This window comes from Anser anser (genome assembly GCF_964211835.1).
Source record: "Anser anser genome assembly, chromosome: 5".
Classification (NCBI taxonomy): domain Eukaryota; kingdom Metazoa; phylum Chordata; class Aves; order Anseriformes; family Anatidae; genus Anser; species Anser anser.
Genome location: NC_139725.1, coordinates 65187256 through 65205961, shown reverse-complemented (window position 1 = coordinate 65205961; position 18706 = coordinate 65187256). Strand labels below are relative to the sequence as shown.

Below are 18706 nucleotides of genomic sequence, written 5' to 3'. Positions count from 1 at the left end.
TTGGGAGCTCCTGCACGGGCCTGAGCCCAGGCTCCAAAGGACTAAATCCATCCTGAACAGGGGGGTGCCCCACACCAAGAGAAAAGGATGGAGTCTCTTCTCCTATTTCAAAAATGTGCAGACAGAAGTAATGGAAAAGAACAAAAGGACAAAAAGGAAGGAAAAAAAGGCAGCATGGTAGTCTGAAGGCTACAAGCCTCTCCTCTCTTAGGATTAGCTTTGCACCAGTTGCTCACATTTAAAATGGGGTTGGCGAGATCTTGCCAGGGTCACTGCTCCTCACAGCAGATCGGCGGTGGTGGATCAGCCTACGGCATACAGCAGCAACACCGACTGCTTGGTCCAACACCAAAACCCTTCAGAGGTTTCACATGCAGGTCCCACACGACACGTGGACAGTCCTGAGGCTTCTGGGACACCTGAAAACCACTGGGGTATCTTTCCAGAGCCCATGGCTGAGGTGGTTGGGCAGCACCTCTGGAAGTCCCAGCATAAATTTATCTACACCCGGTCTGGTCAATTTGTGCATGTGCCGATGCTGCCTTTTTACCTAGATTGCGCTTTTTCCCACTCCGTATTGACACACTGATATATTTATAGACATCAGACGGACCCTTCCGTGCCTAATGGTCCCAGGCTCTAATTCAGGAACTCCTCATCTCTCACTATACAAGTCCTAGTCTAAAGGTACACGCACAGAATCAAAGCCCTTAATAATGGTCTCCTGCAGATCTGTCTTAAAACAAAATCCACCAGAAAGTCTAAAAGCGTGTGTGTTCCCCCTCCTTTGCTTCAGGAAAAATGGCATCTGTTTTTCCCCTGTACATACTGCTGCCTATCCACACGCTCCCTGTTTTATGTTAAATATAACCCGGGTCTTTTCATTCATGTTTGAAGTGCCAGGCACAGCTCTGGTCTTACATAAATAATAAACTGTGTGACACCAGATAAGGCAGTTTAAGAAACGCAGCTGACAGATTTTTCTCCCTTGACGTTTTTGTTATGAATTTCTTTGCCTTTGTCATATGACTTAATAGCATCGCAAGACTACATAACTATAATTATTCTTTAGCTTCCATTAAGATATAAACCTGCTGTTTCACCAGAATAATGCTGAAGGGAAGGGGAGGAGAGGCAGGAACGAGTGGTGTCTTGTAGGTGGCTGTAACAGCAAGCAAACAAATAGGAACAACAAAGAGTCAGAAAAGAAATTCAGTCTCTTAATCCTGCAATAGGGAGGTACGTGATAAACAGAAGAGAAAAGAGAAGACCAACAGGATGCTGTTATGCCCTGAGGACGTGATTATAGACAGGCGATGTAGGACCTCCCAGTCCCAAAACTTTCAGGCCCTTAACGAAGTGACTGCACGTCTGGTTCCACCTCCACCACAGCTCCCCAGGGAGAACTGTCCGGCTTCTGCAAACCAGGCCTGACCTAGATCAAAAATTAAGCGCACTTAGATTGCTCATTCTGAACGCTAGTAAAAACCTCCCTCGCAACAACTAATTCATTATAGATCCCAGACTGACCAGCAATCCTCTGACCAGACAGAATTATTGCCACCAGCACTTCTCAGTTGTCTGGTAACGTGCCTAAGCCAGAAGTAGCTATGTCAGTACAGTCTTGGGCACTTATCCACATAATATTAATTTATTATGTTTTACGTGGAACAAAGTTGAATCCACACAACCAAGACTCATTAGCAGAACGGGGGCTCCACCAGCACAGAGCAGAGAAGTTCTGGTCGTGACAAACAGGCCTGCAGTGCTCAGCTTGGAGGGATGCAGGGAAACAGTCCATCAGCAGCGTGGGGAAGGTCAGTCATTAAGACTGAATAAATTGAACCCAAAGCAATGTGCAGCTGGAAGGTGCTGAAGGGAAAATGCTTCAGAAAATGCCTCAGGAGACCACGTATTTTTGGTGTATATTATGTGGAATTATTTCTATGCACCTGTCAGCCCACTAGTTTAAGTGAAATTATTCCTGATTTACTTCAAGACTGAAAAGCGGTCTTTCTGCTTTCAGAATTTTGACATGAAACTGCATATTTTGACCTAATTTTCACAGCTCCAGTTTTAAGATTCCCATTTGCCAACTTCTTTGAGTGGACCAAAATCATTTTGTTATACCACTACTCTGACAAAAAAAAAAGGATTTAAGGGAGCTAATAATGATCCATAAGCACCACAAAGCCATCAAAAAAGTATCCTTTGCAGAGACTGGCTGGAAAGTTTCCCAGCCTCCCACAAGGAACACTGCTACTACTGTCAGTACAACTCGAGATGTTCCGTCATAAGGCAAACACGGATCTTGTGACTTCTGACAAATGCACAGAACGGTTGAGGTTGGAAGGGACCCTCTGGACATCTCCTGGCCCAGTCCTGCTCAAGCAGGGCCACCCAGAGCAGGTTTTCCAGGACTGTGTCCGGGCAGTTTTGGAAGACCTCCAAGGAAGGAGGAGACTGCACAGCCTGAGCAATCTCTCAAAAAACCCTCCCTGTACATTTTGATCGCTACCCACTTAGCAAAGTGGTTCTTCCATCATTTATGAGCAAGCCTTTTACCAGCTTCACTTCCTTAATGTCAAGGACCAAAACCCCTTGACAGTGCAACTTTATCTTTGCCTTGAAGGACGAGTGACTTTGACCCCATGTTTGTTTAGCAGTGTTGACAAGCCAGTTGTCTCCAATTAGCAAGGTGCAGAGTAGCCAATCAATAAATCAAGCACCAACTGATAATGCACCTTCCAAGTTCTCAAGTATCCAACTACACGCCGAGTTGTCTCTATCAGCATAGTGAAACTACATGCTCCCTGTAGCCTGAGATTACTGTCAAGGCTTTACCCCTTCACACCTGGACACACACTTAATTGGAGATAGTGGAAATCTTACTGGCAAACACTCAAGGGAGATCCGTGTCCCGCTAAAGAGAAGGAACAATTATTTTAACATGAGCAACATAAAGGAAAAATAAGATATGGCCGCACCTGGCCCCTTCCCTTTACCCCAGCAGCACCTACAGCCTCCATAGGACAGAGGTGCCACTCCTCACCATGCTAAATGGGGTTTCCCCACAGTTCAGTATCTGCATTTCTGATGCCGTAAGTATGGCCCAAAGGGGCCGATACACAGCTCTTTATTGAGATCCCAACTATTTCCTCTTTAGACTTAATTTTAATCCCCCATGTCCTGCCGGTTCTGAATCCCTTTAAAAGTCTTTGTGCTCGTCAGAAAGAAGCAGCTCACATTTTCCTTCTGACATTTATAAACCTTTTCCTAACAGAACTATTATCAAGTGAACTTACAGATCGGGGAGAAAGCAGTCCCTTCCACAGGTCAGGGAGATGTTTCCTGGTTTGCTTCTGTAATTTGTGTGATCCCAAGAGACCCGAATCAGCTGCAATCATGGATTAGGTCACTAAGTATGAAACAGCGGTGTTAGCATCAACCCTGGCTTTTCATCATCTTTTACAGATATAACCTCTGTCTCCTACAGAGCCAGGCTCAATTATTCTCTGCAAAAAGGGAAATAATTTGTCTGTACCTTTTTTTTTCTGCTGCTGCTTCTTATAGCTCCATCTACATCTCCATGGGTTGCTTGCTTCTTTCCTTTGATGCCAAGACATATCAGATAATGTTAACTGTTCTGAGGTGAAGTAGGGGTTGGCTGCACAGGAGCGCTTCGTATCTGTTTGTCTGTATCTAGATACCATCTGTGGTTTTCAGGGATAGAAAAAAGGACTCATGGGTAGAGTTCAATATTATGTCCTTATGCTGCTGGGTTTTCCTGGACCCATTAAAATTTGTTGCTCTGCAGTGCAAATTGCTCATTCCTTTAAGATCTTAGTATCACTTTCTAAAAGCTGTTATCTGTTTACCTAGCATTACCTGCAATGAAGCTGTTAACAAATGTTCCTTCAATTTTTTCCATTTTTTCCTCCTAGCACATATTGGATGTTTTATTATTTCCTTTATTTATTTATTTAAAGCTTGGATGTACTTCTTATACTCCCATATTTTCAGAATAAATTGACTCCTAAGTCTGAGAGCTGCATATTATATTGAGGGATTCGCAGACATCTTTTGCCAAAATTGTTTTCATTTAAATTTCATTGCAATCTCATTTATCTTCCACTGAAGATTTCCTATTTTCTGGCTTATCACCTTGAGCATCTGAATATATAATGCCAACGAGCAGCGTGCCAAGACAACTTCAGCCCTCCGGGATAACCCAGTTCTTAGGAGCCAGAGCGTGATCAGCTGTGCCGCCAGTGACCTTCTAGTTTGACAGGTCTCGTCTCAGCATCCTCAGAGGAAGCTACAAAACTATCACCTTTGATCAAGCTCCTCAAATTCCTTGTGTACCTGAGCAGACCACAAGAATTTGGTACGTTTCTAAGGGAGAGCAGCATTCTTTTATAATGTGCTGCCATGTCTAGGTGGAAGCCCAGGGGATGCTAAGCCAGCAGCTCACCAGGGAACGAGACCTCTGCTCTGGTATGTCTTTGAGATGTGCAGCTTCTTCTAGCAGAGCTGTGAGGCCAGCAGTGACCTGATCCAACTCCTGCTGAAGTGAACACTGCCAGACGGATGGACTGCCACGGTTTATTGAAGTTTCCATCTGGTTGCAAACAAGTCCACCCTCTGATTTTCACAATCGTGTTTCTTTTTCAGTAGTGCCCTCTGCCGACACATCTGCCAGCAAGAGCTTCACCCACATGTCACTTCCACGGGCTCTTCTAACCCCATCTGCACAGCTCCTCAACCTGTTTCTCCAGACCACAGCTTTTCTCCTATTACAGCTTCTACCTAGCCCCTAAACAGTTGTTTCTGCACTCATCACCAACATATCAGGCCAATGTACCCCAAGAATGAGGAATGATGGGTGCCCAGGAATGAAGTTAGAACACAGCAAGGAGTAGTGAGTTAAGCAGGGAAAAAAACATACCCCTTTAGTCAAAACCATCTTCCTACGTAGGGACCATGAGGGTTAGTTCCACTGATCTATTGCTCACCCACCAAAGGATGGAGTGCATGGGAGCAGCTCTGAGATCCTGGTGGCACATAAATAGCTCCTACGTGGTTCATTGATTTGCTACGGATATTCCTCATCACTTCACCTGCAGCTGTGAGCAAACCCTGGCTGGCGAGCCGAGCTGCCAAGCAGACCGTCCCATCAAGGGATGGGAAGTCCCAGGACAAGCCGGTGCCCTGACACACCATCAGGATCCTGTGCTTCAAGAAGTTACCGAGCCCTGATGCTGAGCCACATTCACACTGCCCTCAGTGCTCGCTGTGACCTCGCTTAACCATTGCCCTTTAGGGCCAGGCAAGCACATGTGCTGCAGAACGGGGTCAGGCAATGGGGCCGTGGCACAGCCGAGCCAGACCCAGCCACAGAAACCCCAACCTGCAGCCCCTGGGGAAGGTGAGACGTCCCCATACACAGGGACGGTGGTGCAGGATAGGATGCGGAACACTCCAAAATCCCCTTCAGAGCACGCAGACAAGGAGAGGTTTCCCTTCCCTCTTCCCATCCTCTCTCAACCCCCTGCCTCCCCATCCGAGCAGCCCTTTCTGCCCTTGCCTGCCCTCCATCTCGCTGAGCAGAGTTAATTTCGGCACTCAGACTGCCTCTCCTTTGTACTCACCAGCAGCACTGTCCTCGTGCAGCACGTACTCATGCCAGGCGCAACCAAAGGTCTTCAACCGGGGACTGTGCGCAAAACGAAAGATCACGCTCTTTAAATTGCGCCGCGTGATGCAAACAAATGGAAGAGGCGGCGAGCGAACACGCGGCCCCAGCTCCTGCAGCAGCACAGGCTGGCTGGGGCATTTCTCCCAACGATTCCACCTCCCACAGGGATGCCACAGCTGATGGAGAACCAGCCCCTTCTGCAGCTCCCATCAGAAACCGCTGGATCCGAAACCGCCACGATTAGCCGGGGATCCGAGCGGCCCCCCACGTGCAGCAAGCAGCGCTCCCCTTCCCTGCGTTTTAAAATACCCATAACTCCAGGGAGCGGTGCTGCTGGGCCTCCAGGGAGATCCGCAGACCAAGCGAGACCGCATCCTCTGTGCGGCACAGCTGGAGAAACCCGAGCAGGTCTTGCTTTAAATGGATGCGCAGTACAATTCCACTACGTAGTCAGACGTTTCTTTGTCACAGAAACACCAAAGCTTTTTAATCAAAAGGAGTACCAGCTTCAGGCCAGCCTCTCAGCATTCCCATCCTCGCTCCAGGGGAGAGGAATCCATGGCACCACCTACTGAAAGCCATGTGCCCCTGTGAACGTTTAACGCCACGGTGGCTCCTGACCTGTTTTACATCTCCCTCACCCCGACACACCATTGCTGATCTCACAAAAAGCGTTGTTGCTTCATACAAGCGCCATGCTATCGATTTACTGATGTTTTGGGGATTTATTGCGAGAAGTGAGAACAAGAATTGCTCTTTGTGCAGAAAATAATTTGCTTTGAAATCCACAGTATTTGAGGTTTCTGCATCATTATTTAGGGTACCAGTTTTTTTTGTTTTGTTTTTTTGATCTCATGAGTGAGCTCCCTTGTTCTTTTTGGATTTTGTCTCAAGTTTAAATTGCAATTGTTTTGTTTTTCTTTATGAGGAGCCAAGTTTGCTATTCCTCACATACAAGCACGTCTCACAGATATCCATTAGAAGCCACGTGCCTGGCCCAAGCACGATGCCATACACGTAATCAAAGCTAGCACAGCACGAGGAGGATGCTGTTATTCTAAGTGACGGGGTAAGCAGGGAGAAAAGTTTTATTCCGCTTATGGCTAAGAAAGCCAAGTTGAAGAATGTTCCATGCAGGACAGAAAGGAGGACACTGGAAGGAGGAAAAAAACAGTTTGTGTGTTCCTCTTCAACAGGACACGCAAAACGAAGAGGAACGAAGAGGAAAAGCTGCAAGCAGCAGGGAGAGAAGTAGCAAGAGAAGTGCAATGGCAGGATGTGCCCTGCCCTGCCACAGAGCAGCCCCAGCAGGATGAGGCCAGGCACGGTGAATGCAGCAATTATGGGATGCAGGGGTGGGAGCAGCCCCCAGCCCCTGGCCCAGCTCCAGGCCAGCAGCAGCACAAGAAAGCTGGGGTTTGTTCCACCAGAGAGAACAAGAGCTGGGATTAGGATTACTCAGACATCTGAATGCTCGTTATGCTCATTAGCATGGGGTGCGAGGGGAGTTTTCCAGCCTCTCATTCTGCAGGGAGGCAGCAGCCGCAGCCAGCCCCACATCAGGACCTGGGCAGTGCTGGGAGCTGCTGCTCAGCCCCACCACAGGGGAGGAGATCAAGACATCTGCTCAGATGGCAGAGGGCATCTTTAATTAACAGCCACATCTCCAATGGCAAAGCAGAGAGCAAACAGGCCAGACAAATCAGTACAGTCCTGCTGCCAGGTCCACGCAGACAGAGACCTGCAACAGGCTTGCAAATTCCTTTGGAGGAGGGAACTGGAACCCCAAAATAACATACACAAGAAGCTTAAATAAGCCTTGCAATCAGAGCAGAACCAGGGAAAAATGCAGCAATGTGAATCCTTGGTGGTGTGCTCTGCAAAACCCTCCAGGCCCTAGGAAGCAGGCAGCCAAGCGCAGGTTGCACCACGGTGAGGCCTCAAAGCAGGGCAGCAGCAGGAACAGGCCAAGTGAAGACCTCAGCACCGCTCGGTAACAGCAGCATGCTCCTCTTCAGTGGGTAAATAGCATCGCTGCCCTTCAAAGGCAGCAGTTTGGCAATCCTAAATTGCCACTACATTAAGGCTGTACAACAAGGTACTGAACAGCACAGCCGTGCTTAGGGCAACCCTGAGGAAAGGAGCTGCCTGAAGACCTCGCTCTTCACCAAGGCGAGTTGTGGGGCCGTGGAGCAAAGCGGGAACATGAAAGCTGAAGCAGGGGGATGGCACTGGTGCAGAAGGAGCCAAGCGCCAACTGTGGTATGAGCTGATGCCTGAGTCTGTCAGGAACTGTTCCCATGGCCCGTGTTTCTCCAGGTGTGGTTTCAGCTGTCAGGAGCGTACACGCAGCTCCACACGACGTGCAGGAAGGTGCAGCAGTTCCCAGAGACACCCAGGGCACTGGCTCAGTGCTTGCTGACACAAGAACGAGAACACATACACAGCCAAGGGACAAAGCATTGAGTATGACTATAGCTGTTCCCTACATCTGCGGGGCTAAGAGAAATGGGAACTTTTAAGGGGTTGAAAACCTCATCCCCTCATTCCCCACTGAGGGATTTCTAAATCAAAGTGGCTGCAGCAACATCTGTGCTCACGGTGAGGATGCAGTGGTGGGGATGCCACTGATGGAGATGCAGCTCCATGGGCCAGTGCCCTCCACCCCCAGTCCCAAGCCCAGCCACCTGACAGCAGTTTGTGTCCCCACATGCCAGAAAGCCCTTAATCAGAGCCAAGAGGAATAAGTTTCTCTTTGAGGCCTCTTCAGGAAAAGATTTATGAGTACTATTACAGCTCTGATGCTGATGAGGCATGCTAGTTTAGGCCAAAATTAAACCGATCCCAAATGATACTTAAAATCAGTTGAAAACACAGCCTCACATCCTTCAGCAGGGAGAGCTGATTTCATCCCCCGACCTCTGGAAGGAGCAGCACACACAGGCTCCCCACGCCAGCCGGGGTACCAGCACTCAGTGCCGAGCCCACAGCAAGTATTTCTAACAAATCCCCCTGGGGTAAAAGGACTAATGCAGCACAGGAAGCCTTCCCAGCATTGCCATGCTGCAGCAGGATGCCTCTGAACCAGGTCACTGTGCTACAGCAAACACCTGCACAGCTCAGCACAGCCCTTCACAGCACTGCTCCAGAACACCGTAATTCAGCTGCTCAGAGCTCTTCTTAAAGGAACACATTAATCACTGCGGTCACAATACCAGAAAGGTTTCAAGCCCTTAGTCTCCAAGCCTCACACAACCAAAATCACGCTAAGGAGGCCTCTGGGTGCTCATCCATGGAGTTCTGGTAAGTTGAGATCATTTACATGAGATCAGGACCTCGTTAATTGTTTTTAAGGAAGTTATACAGCAACGCACACAGGTTTGGTGGGTTTCATACCAGGCACAATACAAGCAGCACAGCCTTTCTGCAAAACAGAAGGTGATTTGGCAGGGCCACTGCATCTCCACAGCAGATGTCCACCTGGAGCCTGCTGGTGCTTCCGTATTCAGTCCTGGTGCAATGGTCCCCAAGCTGTGATTTTATTAAGAAACACAAAAAAGTTACAGCTGGCATTTAAAACTCTTCTTCTCCAGGAGCCCTCTGCACCAGGAAGGTGCTCCCGGCATGTCCTGGTTGTGCCACCAGCAGCATCTCAGCCCCTGTCCTCCCACCCAGCGCTGGGTTTCGGGCTGTGCCCCGCTGTCGCCTCGCTTGGCAGCAGGGCCCCCACGTCCACTCCAGAGGTGCTGCCCTGCTGGGGGCTGCGCAGCTCTGAAAGCACCAGCCTGGGGACCGCTGTGGCAAGGGTAAAAAAAATGGTGATGAAAAGCATGTGCTTTAAAAGGTCTAGGTTGCAGGAATGCAAAAACACGTTTGTTTACTCATATAGCATCTTTCCAACCCCAGTGTAACTATACCTTAAACACCACTCTAACTTTGTTGCTGTCCTGTACAGAAGCATGGTGGCTCAAATCGCTGAGGCACTGCAGCTGCAAAGGGAACTGGTTTTTACAAATCCGTCCTGGACCCCTCTGACAAGTTCAAGGATTGAAGATTGCTCCAGGAAAGGAACAATTCTTGATAGAAATAGCAGGTTCCAGGCTTCATGGTGCAAATTATTGTGCATACGCTTCTGTACTCAATCACATTTTCATGAAGCGGATCACAAAGGTCAAGTGGCAGTATCTCCATGCATAATTAATATTTGTTTTGATATAGCCACAACTGGCTGTTTGGTTAAAGTTTATTAACTATTAACCTTGGCACACAGCTGCTTTAACTCACAACTAGCAGCTTCTTTCATTTAATAATTGTGTTAAAATAGAAACTGTGTCAGCCACAGATTAACTTTAAAAGTCTCAAGGGGCTAAAAATAATGAACTAATCTACATTTACTGGAAGAACACATTTGAGATGATTATTCCGCTTTTCAGGATGCAGGGGGAGGAAAAATGTTTGATCTTCAAGTTCCACCTTACATGTGATGGATTTGCATTTCACCTGATGACCGCAGTGGCCCAAGTGGGAGCATCCCACCTTTGGTCTGCTACAGCTGTGCCCCAGCAGCCACCTGATGCAATGGACAAGGAGTTCACCAGTTTCTGGCTGCCAGCTCCAAGTGTGACCATGGAAAAGCTGAAGATGCAGGTAGGAAACTTGCTGAAGAAATGGTTTCAAGCTGCAGAATGAGTTACAGCCTTGCACCTGATCTACACCCTTGGGACCAGCTGGGGAATTACTTTTCTCTTACAATCCAGCTGACCATGAGAACACCAGTCAAAAGCCAGCCCCTTGGGGATGCACAGGGTCCTCTGCACCTCAGACTCCTCTCATTTCCCTTTTTTTCCCCCAACACATGGTCTCAGGGCACTGTGGAGAAGCTGCTGAACACCTGCATGTACATACAGGGAGCTGAACCCAAGGACGTCAGGCAGAGGCACACAGCAGCTGCTGTGGCTCCCTGGCATGAGGAAGTCATTGCAACATATTGCAGCCCATGTCTGGGCATTACGTGATGTCCATGGGTTAAATGTCCGTGTCCGTGGGTGTCCACGGGTTAAACGTAACCTCCATCGGCACCAGGAACACGGCTGCACTGCTACACAGACTCACCACGGTACGGTTTGTCTGGTAGAAGAGCAATAACCTATATTGTTGAGCTAATAAAAGGCTCCTTTCTGCTAATGGAAGTAGAAATCTGCGACATCCAGATAAGCAATTATCTGTTTCAGTATTCAAACGGTGATGGCACTATAAAATACTTGTTAAAATAGTCCTGAGAACGGGTCAGAGCCAGGAAGCTCAGCACCTATTTCCACCCAAAAGCTGGCCCCAGTGCAAGCTTGCCCCAGCTTGGGGGGCACCCCGCTCCTGGTACTGGGAGCACGGCCAGCCCAGCTGCTGCCCCCAGCCCTGCAGCCTGGTGGCACAGCCCTCGCTCACCTCTGAAGCAGAGCACTCGTGGGATCTGCAGAGTCACCCGTATGTCCACAGCTCCCGTGCGACAGCCGCCCCTCCGGTTAGAGGTGCCCCCAGGCTGAAGAGGGAAGCCACGCCAGCAGCCTCCCCAGGGAAGGGGCTGCTGTACGCAGCCGTGCTGTGCCCTCTTGGACTTGCAGGACTTGAGAGCAGGCTCAGACACACCAGACACGGAGCTTTGGGTAACCAATACCGGTAGAGAGCAGTAACAAAGGCATGCGAGTGCAGACAACGCAGTGTACTTGGCTCTTACTCAGTTACAACCTTCCCAGAGTAAACAACATCGGATCTCACTGCTGGCCATGATCTAGGATCAGCTCCGGCCAGGTTCTCTGCTCAGCAGAGCCCCGATGAGCCCCAAGGGAGCCAGGACGTGCCCTGCTGCTCCTGCAGCCCAGCCAGGAACAGCCCCACACATCTGCACGCTCCCGCGTGCCCCCAAAGTCCACGAACCACTTTCAGAGGAGGCACGGCCCTAGCAGCAGTTTTCTGCCATAGCTTCAAAGACAAGCCCACAGGCCCCGCAACAAACCCGCAGCAAACAAGGCAGCCCGGTGACACTGGTAGGAACAGAAGTGCCGGCATCCCATGGTTCTCCCGATTGAATTTCAATAGGAAAGCGGTGGGGTGCCAATCTTCAGCCAGGCAGCACTGAAAAGCTTCACCTGAAAGGGCACTCAGAGAATCATCTCACCTCAAACACTTGCCCTGTTCCAGAGTTGAGAGAAATGAGTTATTTGCTGAGGCTTGACAAATTTAACCCAAAACATATTTTTCCTAGCCGCCTAGGCTGAGGTGTCAGGTGTAAAAATACCTGCTCCAGCAATTCCCTTGCTCCCTATTTCCAGAGCTGCTCTGCACCCTCGCGCCTTCTGCAGCTCAGAGATGCAGAGCAGATGCCTGCAGCTTATCCTGTGCCACAAACTCCTGTTATCAGCTTCCTAAATGAGAAATATTCCCGGTGTAGCGCTTTCATTGCCTTGCTGCAGCAGAGGGGATGTGTGGCAGGACAACAGTACTGCTCGTTCTTTCCACGGACTGCTCTGGTGCTAAACCTGAGGGTTCATTCACCATCCTCTGTCCGGCCTACCACACAAGGAGGGCCAACAAGAACAAGCATTGAAATATCACAAAATATTCCTTTGCCAGAACAGCTGCCAGCAGAGGGGCAAGTCACCGTGCTGCCACCGTCGGGATCTGGGTGCTCCTCCGGGTGCAGGCAGCCCCGAGGGGTGGGTGAGTCTTTGACTTAAATCCATTTCCAGAGCGATAACATTATTTAAGAGGCATAACAATGTTAAGAGAAGCCTTCTCTAAGATGATCCTAGGCCCTGCAGGCATGCGCGCACACACGTGCACACAGGTCCTGCTGCCAAGGGGTAGCTGGTGCGAGTCAGTGGGACAGACCAGCCCTTGAAGATCTCTGCTGAGTCAGGCAGATGCACACAAAGGACAATCCCTGGTGCCCGTCCAGCACCAAAACCTGCGGGATGTGTTGCTGCCGCCTCAGCCAACCGACGCCGTGTCTCGCCTCTCCTCCGGCTTCCATCAGCGCTTTTCCCCTTCCCAGGAAAACCTGGTAAATGCTACTAAACCCGCCCCTCAAAATGCTGCGGGAGGAGGGCAGGGAGGGACACATGCAGCACCCACCGTCTGTCTGGGAACCTCTGAGCTGCAGAGCAAAATGCACAGCGGAAGGGAAGCGCTGGCCTTCTGCGAGTCACTGGTGGTTGGACTCGAGAGCTTCCTAATTTCCACTGAAACGTGAAAGAGACTGCAAAATTTACTACCTGCTGTCTTTTTAGATGATTTAAAAACAGGTTATAAAACCTTCAGTTCTTCACTGAGAAGCTAATTAAGGCGGCTCCAGGCCACCCCGATCGCTTCCTGAGAGGCGCTCCCCCAGAGCCAACTGCTCGAGCCATGGGATCGGCTGAAGTTGTCCTGCTGCCTTCTCAGGACCACAAGCACTCGGTGACGTGACGCATTTTTAGGGGGCAGATGGGACCACCCCCTGCCTTGCTTACTGGAATTCAAAGTCATTTCTGCAATTACCACATCTTGGGGCAATTGCCACTACTTCCTATTCAGAACCGGAGAAAGATGAAGGAGATGGTGAGCACATGCACTCCCCACTGCTGGGTCCCAAGCCCTGGTCCCATCTCATGATGTCCATCCCTAATTTCAGCAAGTGCCACAGCATGCACCCACCCTGCAGCGTCCCCACCACCCTCCCCATCCAACAGGTGCTCTGCCAGTGCCTCAGCAATAAGCAGGGGACTCATGCAGGGACTGAACCTGGATTTACTCCAGCCCATTGAAACCGCAGCAGGTCAGTGGTGACAGCTTCTTCCCCCCACACACATTTCTGGGCAACGCATGGCCACTGCCCATTCTAAAACAGGCAGGGGGTGCAATTCACCACCTTGCCTACCCACCATGCAGCTCTCAACACAACTCTTCCTGCACTCAAAAAAACTTAATCAACAGGTAAAGGCAAAAATAACCATTTTTCTTCCCAAAAATTTTGGATACAGTTCCCTTAACATCTTCAGTGGGTTTGGTAGGATGTGTATTTTCCCCCCTCTTTGGTAATGCCATTTTCACATCTGACTGAATCACATGAAGACTTCTGCCTATTGCTCAGAGGAAGGTTCTTTCATCCTGTAACACTTCTCGTTACACTTATTTCTGGTGAGAAGAGCTGCTGCTTCTCGTGCAGTGATTCAGCACACTACTAGGGTTCTCTTGCAAGGAAGCACAGAAGCACTTTCTGCAACACTCTGGGCACTTGCTCATCACCATGACATCAAGCTGATCATTGTTGAAGGAGGATATTGGAAAACCTTTCAAAAGTATTCCCCTTGCATACCTGTCTCCAATGTACCACAGCCATCACTGTGAATCTGCAATTGTTTAACCAAAACATTGGCTCCTGGCAGCTGGGGGGAGGCAAAGCCCTAGGACACATGAACCTCTGCTTTCCTCCTTTGAAGTATATGCCAGTGGCAGATGACACAGGATGGGGAACCCAGCTCATTTTCATCAGCCAGACCAGACCTTGCTTGTTCCTTCTTTAGTTTTTGATCTCAGCAGTGTGGTAGGCATGCATGAGGTCCCTGAGCTCCCAGCCCTGACAACTGCCTGGGAACATCAGGGTGACTCCAGCTAGGACTAAATGAAGATCACCACAAATCCTCTCCACACCCCAAAACTACATATGTGCAGAAGACAATGTATTTCCCTGAAAAAAATCACTATTTCTTATATCAGAGAGACTTGTCTACCCCATAAGCCAAAATTATGCCACCAAGTTTTCAATACACAAGATTTTTCTGCAAGATTTGGCAAGAAGAGGCACCTACTGCCTCTAAAGCCCGCATTTCACAAGGAAAAGACATGCAGGCAGGAGAGCAGAGCCAAGCTGAGAACTCCAACATTGCTCACATCAGATCAGGAGCAGAGTGGTTTCGCAGTGTTTCACACTGTCTCAAGGACTCAAGCCCTCCTGGAAAAATAAAGGTTTTCTGCTTGTTTTAAGATACAGAGCATATCAGAAGGGATTGCAGTCTGCCCCATGTGATGTCAGTCAAAAAACTTTCAGGTTAACAGTTTTCCATGATTATTATTTTGTTCTCGCCTGCCAGACCAACAGCCTCCAATGCTCTTCTATGTGCTGCCAGGGAAGACGAGCCACCAGCACACTGCAGGGGCACCAGCACCACCCTGCAAAGCTCATACCTAGCTTTTGCTTGTTGCTGTAATACTAACATTTTTCTTCCTTGTCCAAAAAAAGACCAAAAGCACAGCTGGAACAGACTTCCAGGGACCCATTACAGCTCCCCAAACCACAAGGTGAAAAAAGCAGCAAAACTATCAAAGCCTTGAACTCCAGGTCCTCGTGCCTTGTCCCCTGGCCCTCCTCCCACTGCAGTGCCCCTGTCCCAGCCTTGCTGACCTTGAGACCATCGCAGCCACAGCAGCCCCGAGCCATGCACATCCATCACCTGGTCGCTGCCAAAAGAGAGCTGACAGTTTCCCAGCTGACATGGGGGTCATGTTTTCTCTTTACACAGCAGCGGGTTGTCCCAGAAGTCTTCCTTAGCCCTGAGGTAGCCTCTTCTGTTGGTTAGAACGGGTCTCCAGGTTCAAGTGTGTGTTTGTGTGGGGTGGCCAAAAGGCAGAGGGACACATGGAGAGCGGGCCAGCTGCCTTGCTGCCTCCGAGCCAGGCAGCAGAGAGGCAGGGGCTTAATACAGGCTCCATCTGCCAGGCTGTAGCTCTGGAAAGAAACAGCAGGTAGGAAAGCATGTAAGCAAGCTCTTCCCTGGACATTCACGACCGCATTCCCCTCACGGCGTAAGGGTTTCCACAGGCAACTTGCTCCCTACCCAAAGGCCGGGTCGGGCTCTCCTCACAGCCATGAAGGCCTCCATTGCAGAGGGAGCAGAGGCCGCACCCCTCAGCAGTCACTGGGGAGCAGCAGATGTCTGCTCTGGGCTCTGGAGACGGACCTCTCCCCAGTGCTGGGCTGCTGACACGAGGCCTACCGGGTCACCTCCTGCTGCTCCCAGAGCTGCCAGCTCCCTGCCCTCCATGCCAGGTGTGGAGGGGTTCTTCAGGCCTCAGGGGCCACTTCTAAGAAGCCTCGATTAGGACCAAGAGTTTCTCACAGGTGCTGGGGGCTCCCACAACCCAGAAGTTACAAGAGACCCATTGCTTCCTTGGTGAAGCTCTACCACTGACTTCTGCTGAGATACCCAAAAATTGATGGCCTTTCGAGAAGTCCAATGTTTTGTATCAGGCTTGAAAACAAACATAAAACACACACAGAAAGCTATTTCAGAGACCTTCTCCAGTAGAGCATCCCAGTTTTAGATATCTTAGCCAAATATTACTATTTAAAACTAATTCATTTTGTTTACAAAACATCGATTCAGGTGGAACTATGCACCGGGTTGGCAAATGCCTTATAAACGGCTCATGACTAAGGAGCAACCAACTGGTGTTACATACTTGTCACCACTTTAAGAAAACTTAGCAAGTTGATGGCTTTGTGCAAAGAAATAACATTTTAATCAAAAAAATCAGGCACAGAAAAATAAGCTTTTTGGCATCATACTGAAGATGAAACTTGATATACAAGCTCCCTGTGATGCCACTGCTGAGTGAAATAGTCTGATTTGTGTGCACAGGTTTTAGTTATCTAGTATTATAAATACAATTGCCAATTTGAAGTGAACAGGTTTGCAGTTTTGTGCTTAATAAAGGGTCTCACAGTGCTGCGCACCGAGTTTGCTGGGGTCAGCCCCCAGGTAACACGCACACCACAGCGAGCCCCTGCCACAGGGCTCACAACCCCCTGCTGGAACAGGGCCCCCCCGGGAGCCCACCACGCTGGGTCCCAGCTACCAACAGCAGCCCGAGAGCCACGTGGGAGTCACCAAGAACACACAGCGAGTTCCAAGCAGCCGGCACAGAGCTAGTCCTGGCACTTGTGATCACGAGGAAAAGCTTCAGAAGCAGCACACGCAAAGGCGGCCCCCAAAACAAGCTTACGAAAAAAGAGAAGCCACACTCTTAAATGTCTCAGGAAAAAAGGAAATTAACTGTCAAATTCTCCTCCCTGCAGAATCGTTCAAGATTTCTGTGAAATATTTTATTCAAAGCACACTGTTAACTTGGTATAAAGGAAGAACCGCCTGTCACTCTGGCGCCTCACGCTCGGTGCTGCATCCTGGCTCCACCACAGCGACCCGGTGGCTGCTGGCACTGTCAGACTATCACACACAACACATTTGAGTCACATTAGCCTATTTGCAAGTCTTTTCTCTTTTTTTCTTTTTAACAGCTTACTTACACTGAAAGCCTAGATAATTCTTGTAGAAGATATGCTTTATTACAAGCATGTTGCAACTGTTCAGTTTAATCCTTATTTTGTTTTGTTGTTCCCCAACCCCCCCGCTTTTTACAGCCTGTAAAAAATACCTTGTGCTGCTCCAAGGTATTCATGGACTTGTGCTCACTGCCCAGCTCTGCTCCCTAGCTGGCGAGCACTGCTCCCTTCCTGGAGCATGCTGTAGCAGGATTTTATCCCAAGCACACAGACCTTACTGTAAACCCACAGCAGAAGGGACCAAAGGTGAAAGCTCCCAATTCAAAGTGCTTGCTCTAACCTCAAAGAATATGTACATTTTTAAGTTCTATACCTAGAGTTTTCCTTAGCTTTTTATTTATAAAAAATATTATTAACAGACTATCTTATGTTTCTATATATCCTAAAGGAAGTTAGAGGGATTTTTTTATTCAAATCAATGCATAGAAATGCTTCTGCATGTCTACAAGCAGCAGCAGCTTCTGGCAGGCCACACTGAAGAAACATTTTTTGCACACACACCAGAAAAAAGATTATGAGTAAACCAATAAAGATGTCTTTGAAGTCTAATAGACAATTTCTAGAATGTGATTTAGCATGATGAAAAGTCTGATGTAACAAACCAAAATTTAATTTGAAATTACAAGTAAAACTGCTGTTTGTAATAAGTAATGGAGACAATGCTGTCTGTTCTAAGTAACGCATTGAAGCACTCCGTTCAGCGCTAGCTGACCCAGTGTCGGAGTGGCACAGGACCAGGCTGCTAATCACGGGGATGAAGTACGTGGATATTTTTACATCTCAAAGTATTTTGGAGCAAGCCTTGTTCTTGGATGCCCTTCTTGGCTCAGTCTCAAACTGGCCACAACCTGGCCAGAAAACTGCCTCTACAATGAGTTCACAAAAAGACAAAAAGCTACCACAAAACACAAGGAGGTCTGTCCCGCTTTCAGAGACATTCTCGCCCTATTACCACCTATCTCCCAGAGACATAAAAGCGCCTCCTGGGTTTAGACAAGGCACTGTGGGATCCCCCAGCCCTGGTGCAAAAGCACCACAAACAAAGTAAATGGGAAGTGCAAGGCCTCTTCCAGCTGAGCAAAAGAGGGATCTTCAAGTGTATGAAGAACAGGAAGGAAAATTAAAAGGACAACATGAATAGTCTGAGGGCAAAGAAGAAAACTGCATTAAGACCTAGAGCAGCAAGAGAAGGGATGACCTTTGGTAGCAAGCTTCATCATCCACCGACAGACCTAGCAGGATAGCTGGGGCTGGCTTCAGTTTGTCACATGCAGGGACTGGGGACACAGGAACGAGCTGGTCTGCTCTTCTCAGCAAAATAGACTGTGGTAAAAATAGTTTCAGACAAAATTAAGTGTTCAACCGTCCCAGACTGAATGTTTTGCTTTTGTTCCTGGGATGACTTTGTTTCTTTAAAAATAAAGGCTCATTTTGACATGAAAAATTAATGCGTTCCCCTTTGAAACAAGAAATTTTGCTTTTAATTGCTACGTTACCTTTGTCTTACTATTTACTGAAAGTAACCTGAACTTGAATAATTTGTTTTACTTTTCATGTTGAAAGCTCCTTGTAGGAAATAGTTCATGTTTAAAAATTGCTCAGCTCTCACTAGATGTACACGACTCATATCAGAA

General features: G+C 48.7%; 1 protein-coding gene across 1 annotated transcript in view; it reads right to left on the bottom strand.

Annotated features, from left to right (window-relative positions):
• MDGA2 (MAM domain containing glycosylphosphatidylinositol anchor 2) overlaps positions 1–18706 on the bottom strand; it is a 332288-nt gene that overhangs the window by 279823 nt on the left and 33759 nt on the right. Inside the window, exon 2 of the mRNA XM_083839870.1 lies at positions 15135–15458. Coding sequence (XP_083695996.1) covers positions 15135–15180 — 46 coding nt within the window. The 5' untranslated portion in view covers positions 15181–15458. The remainder of the gene's footprint in view (positions 1–15134; positions 15459–18706) is intronic.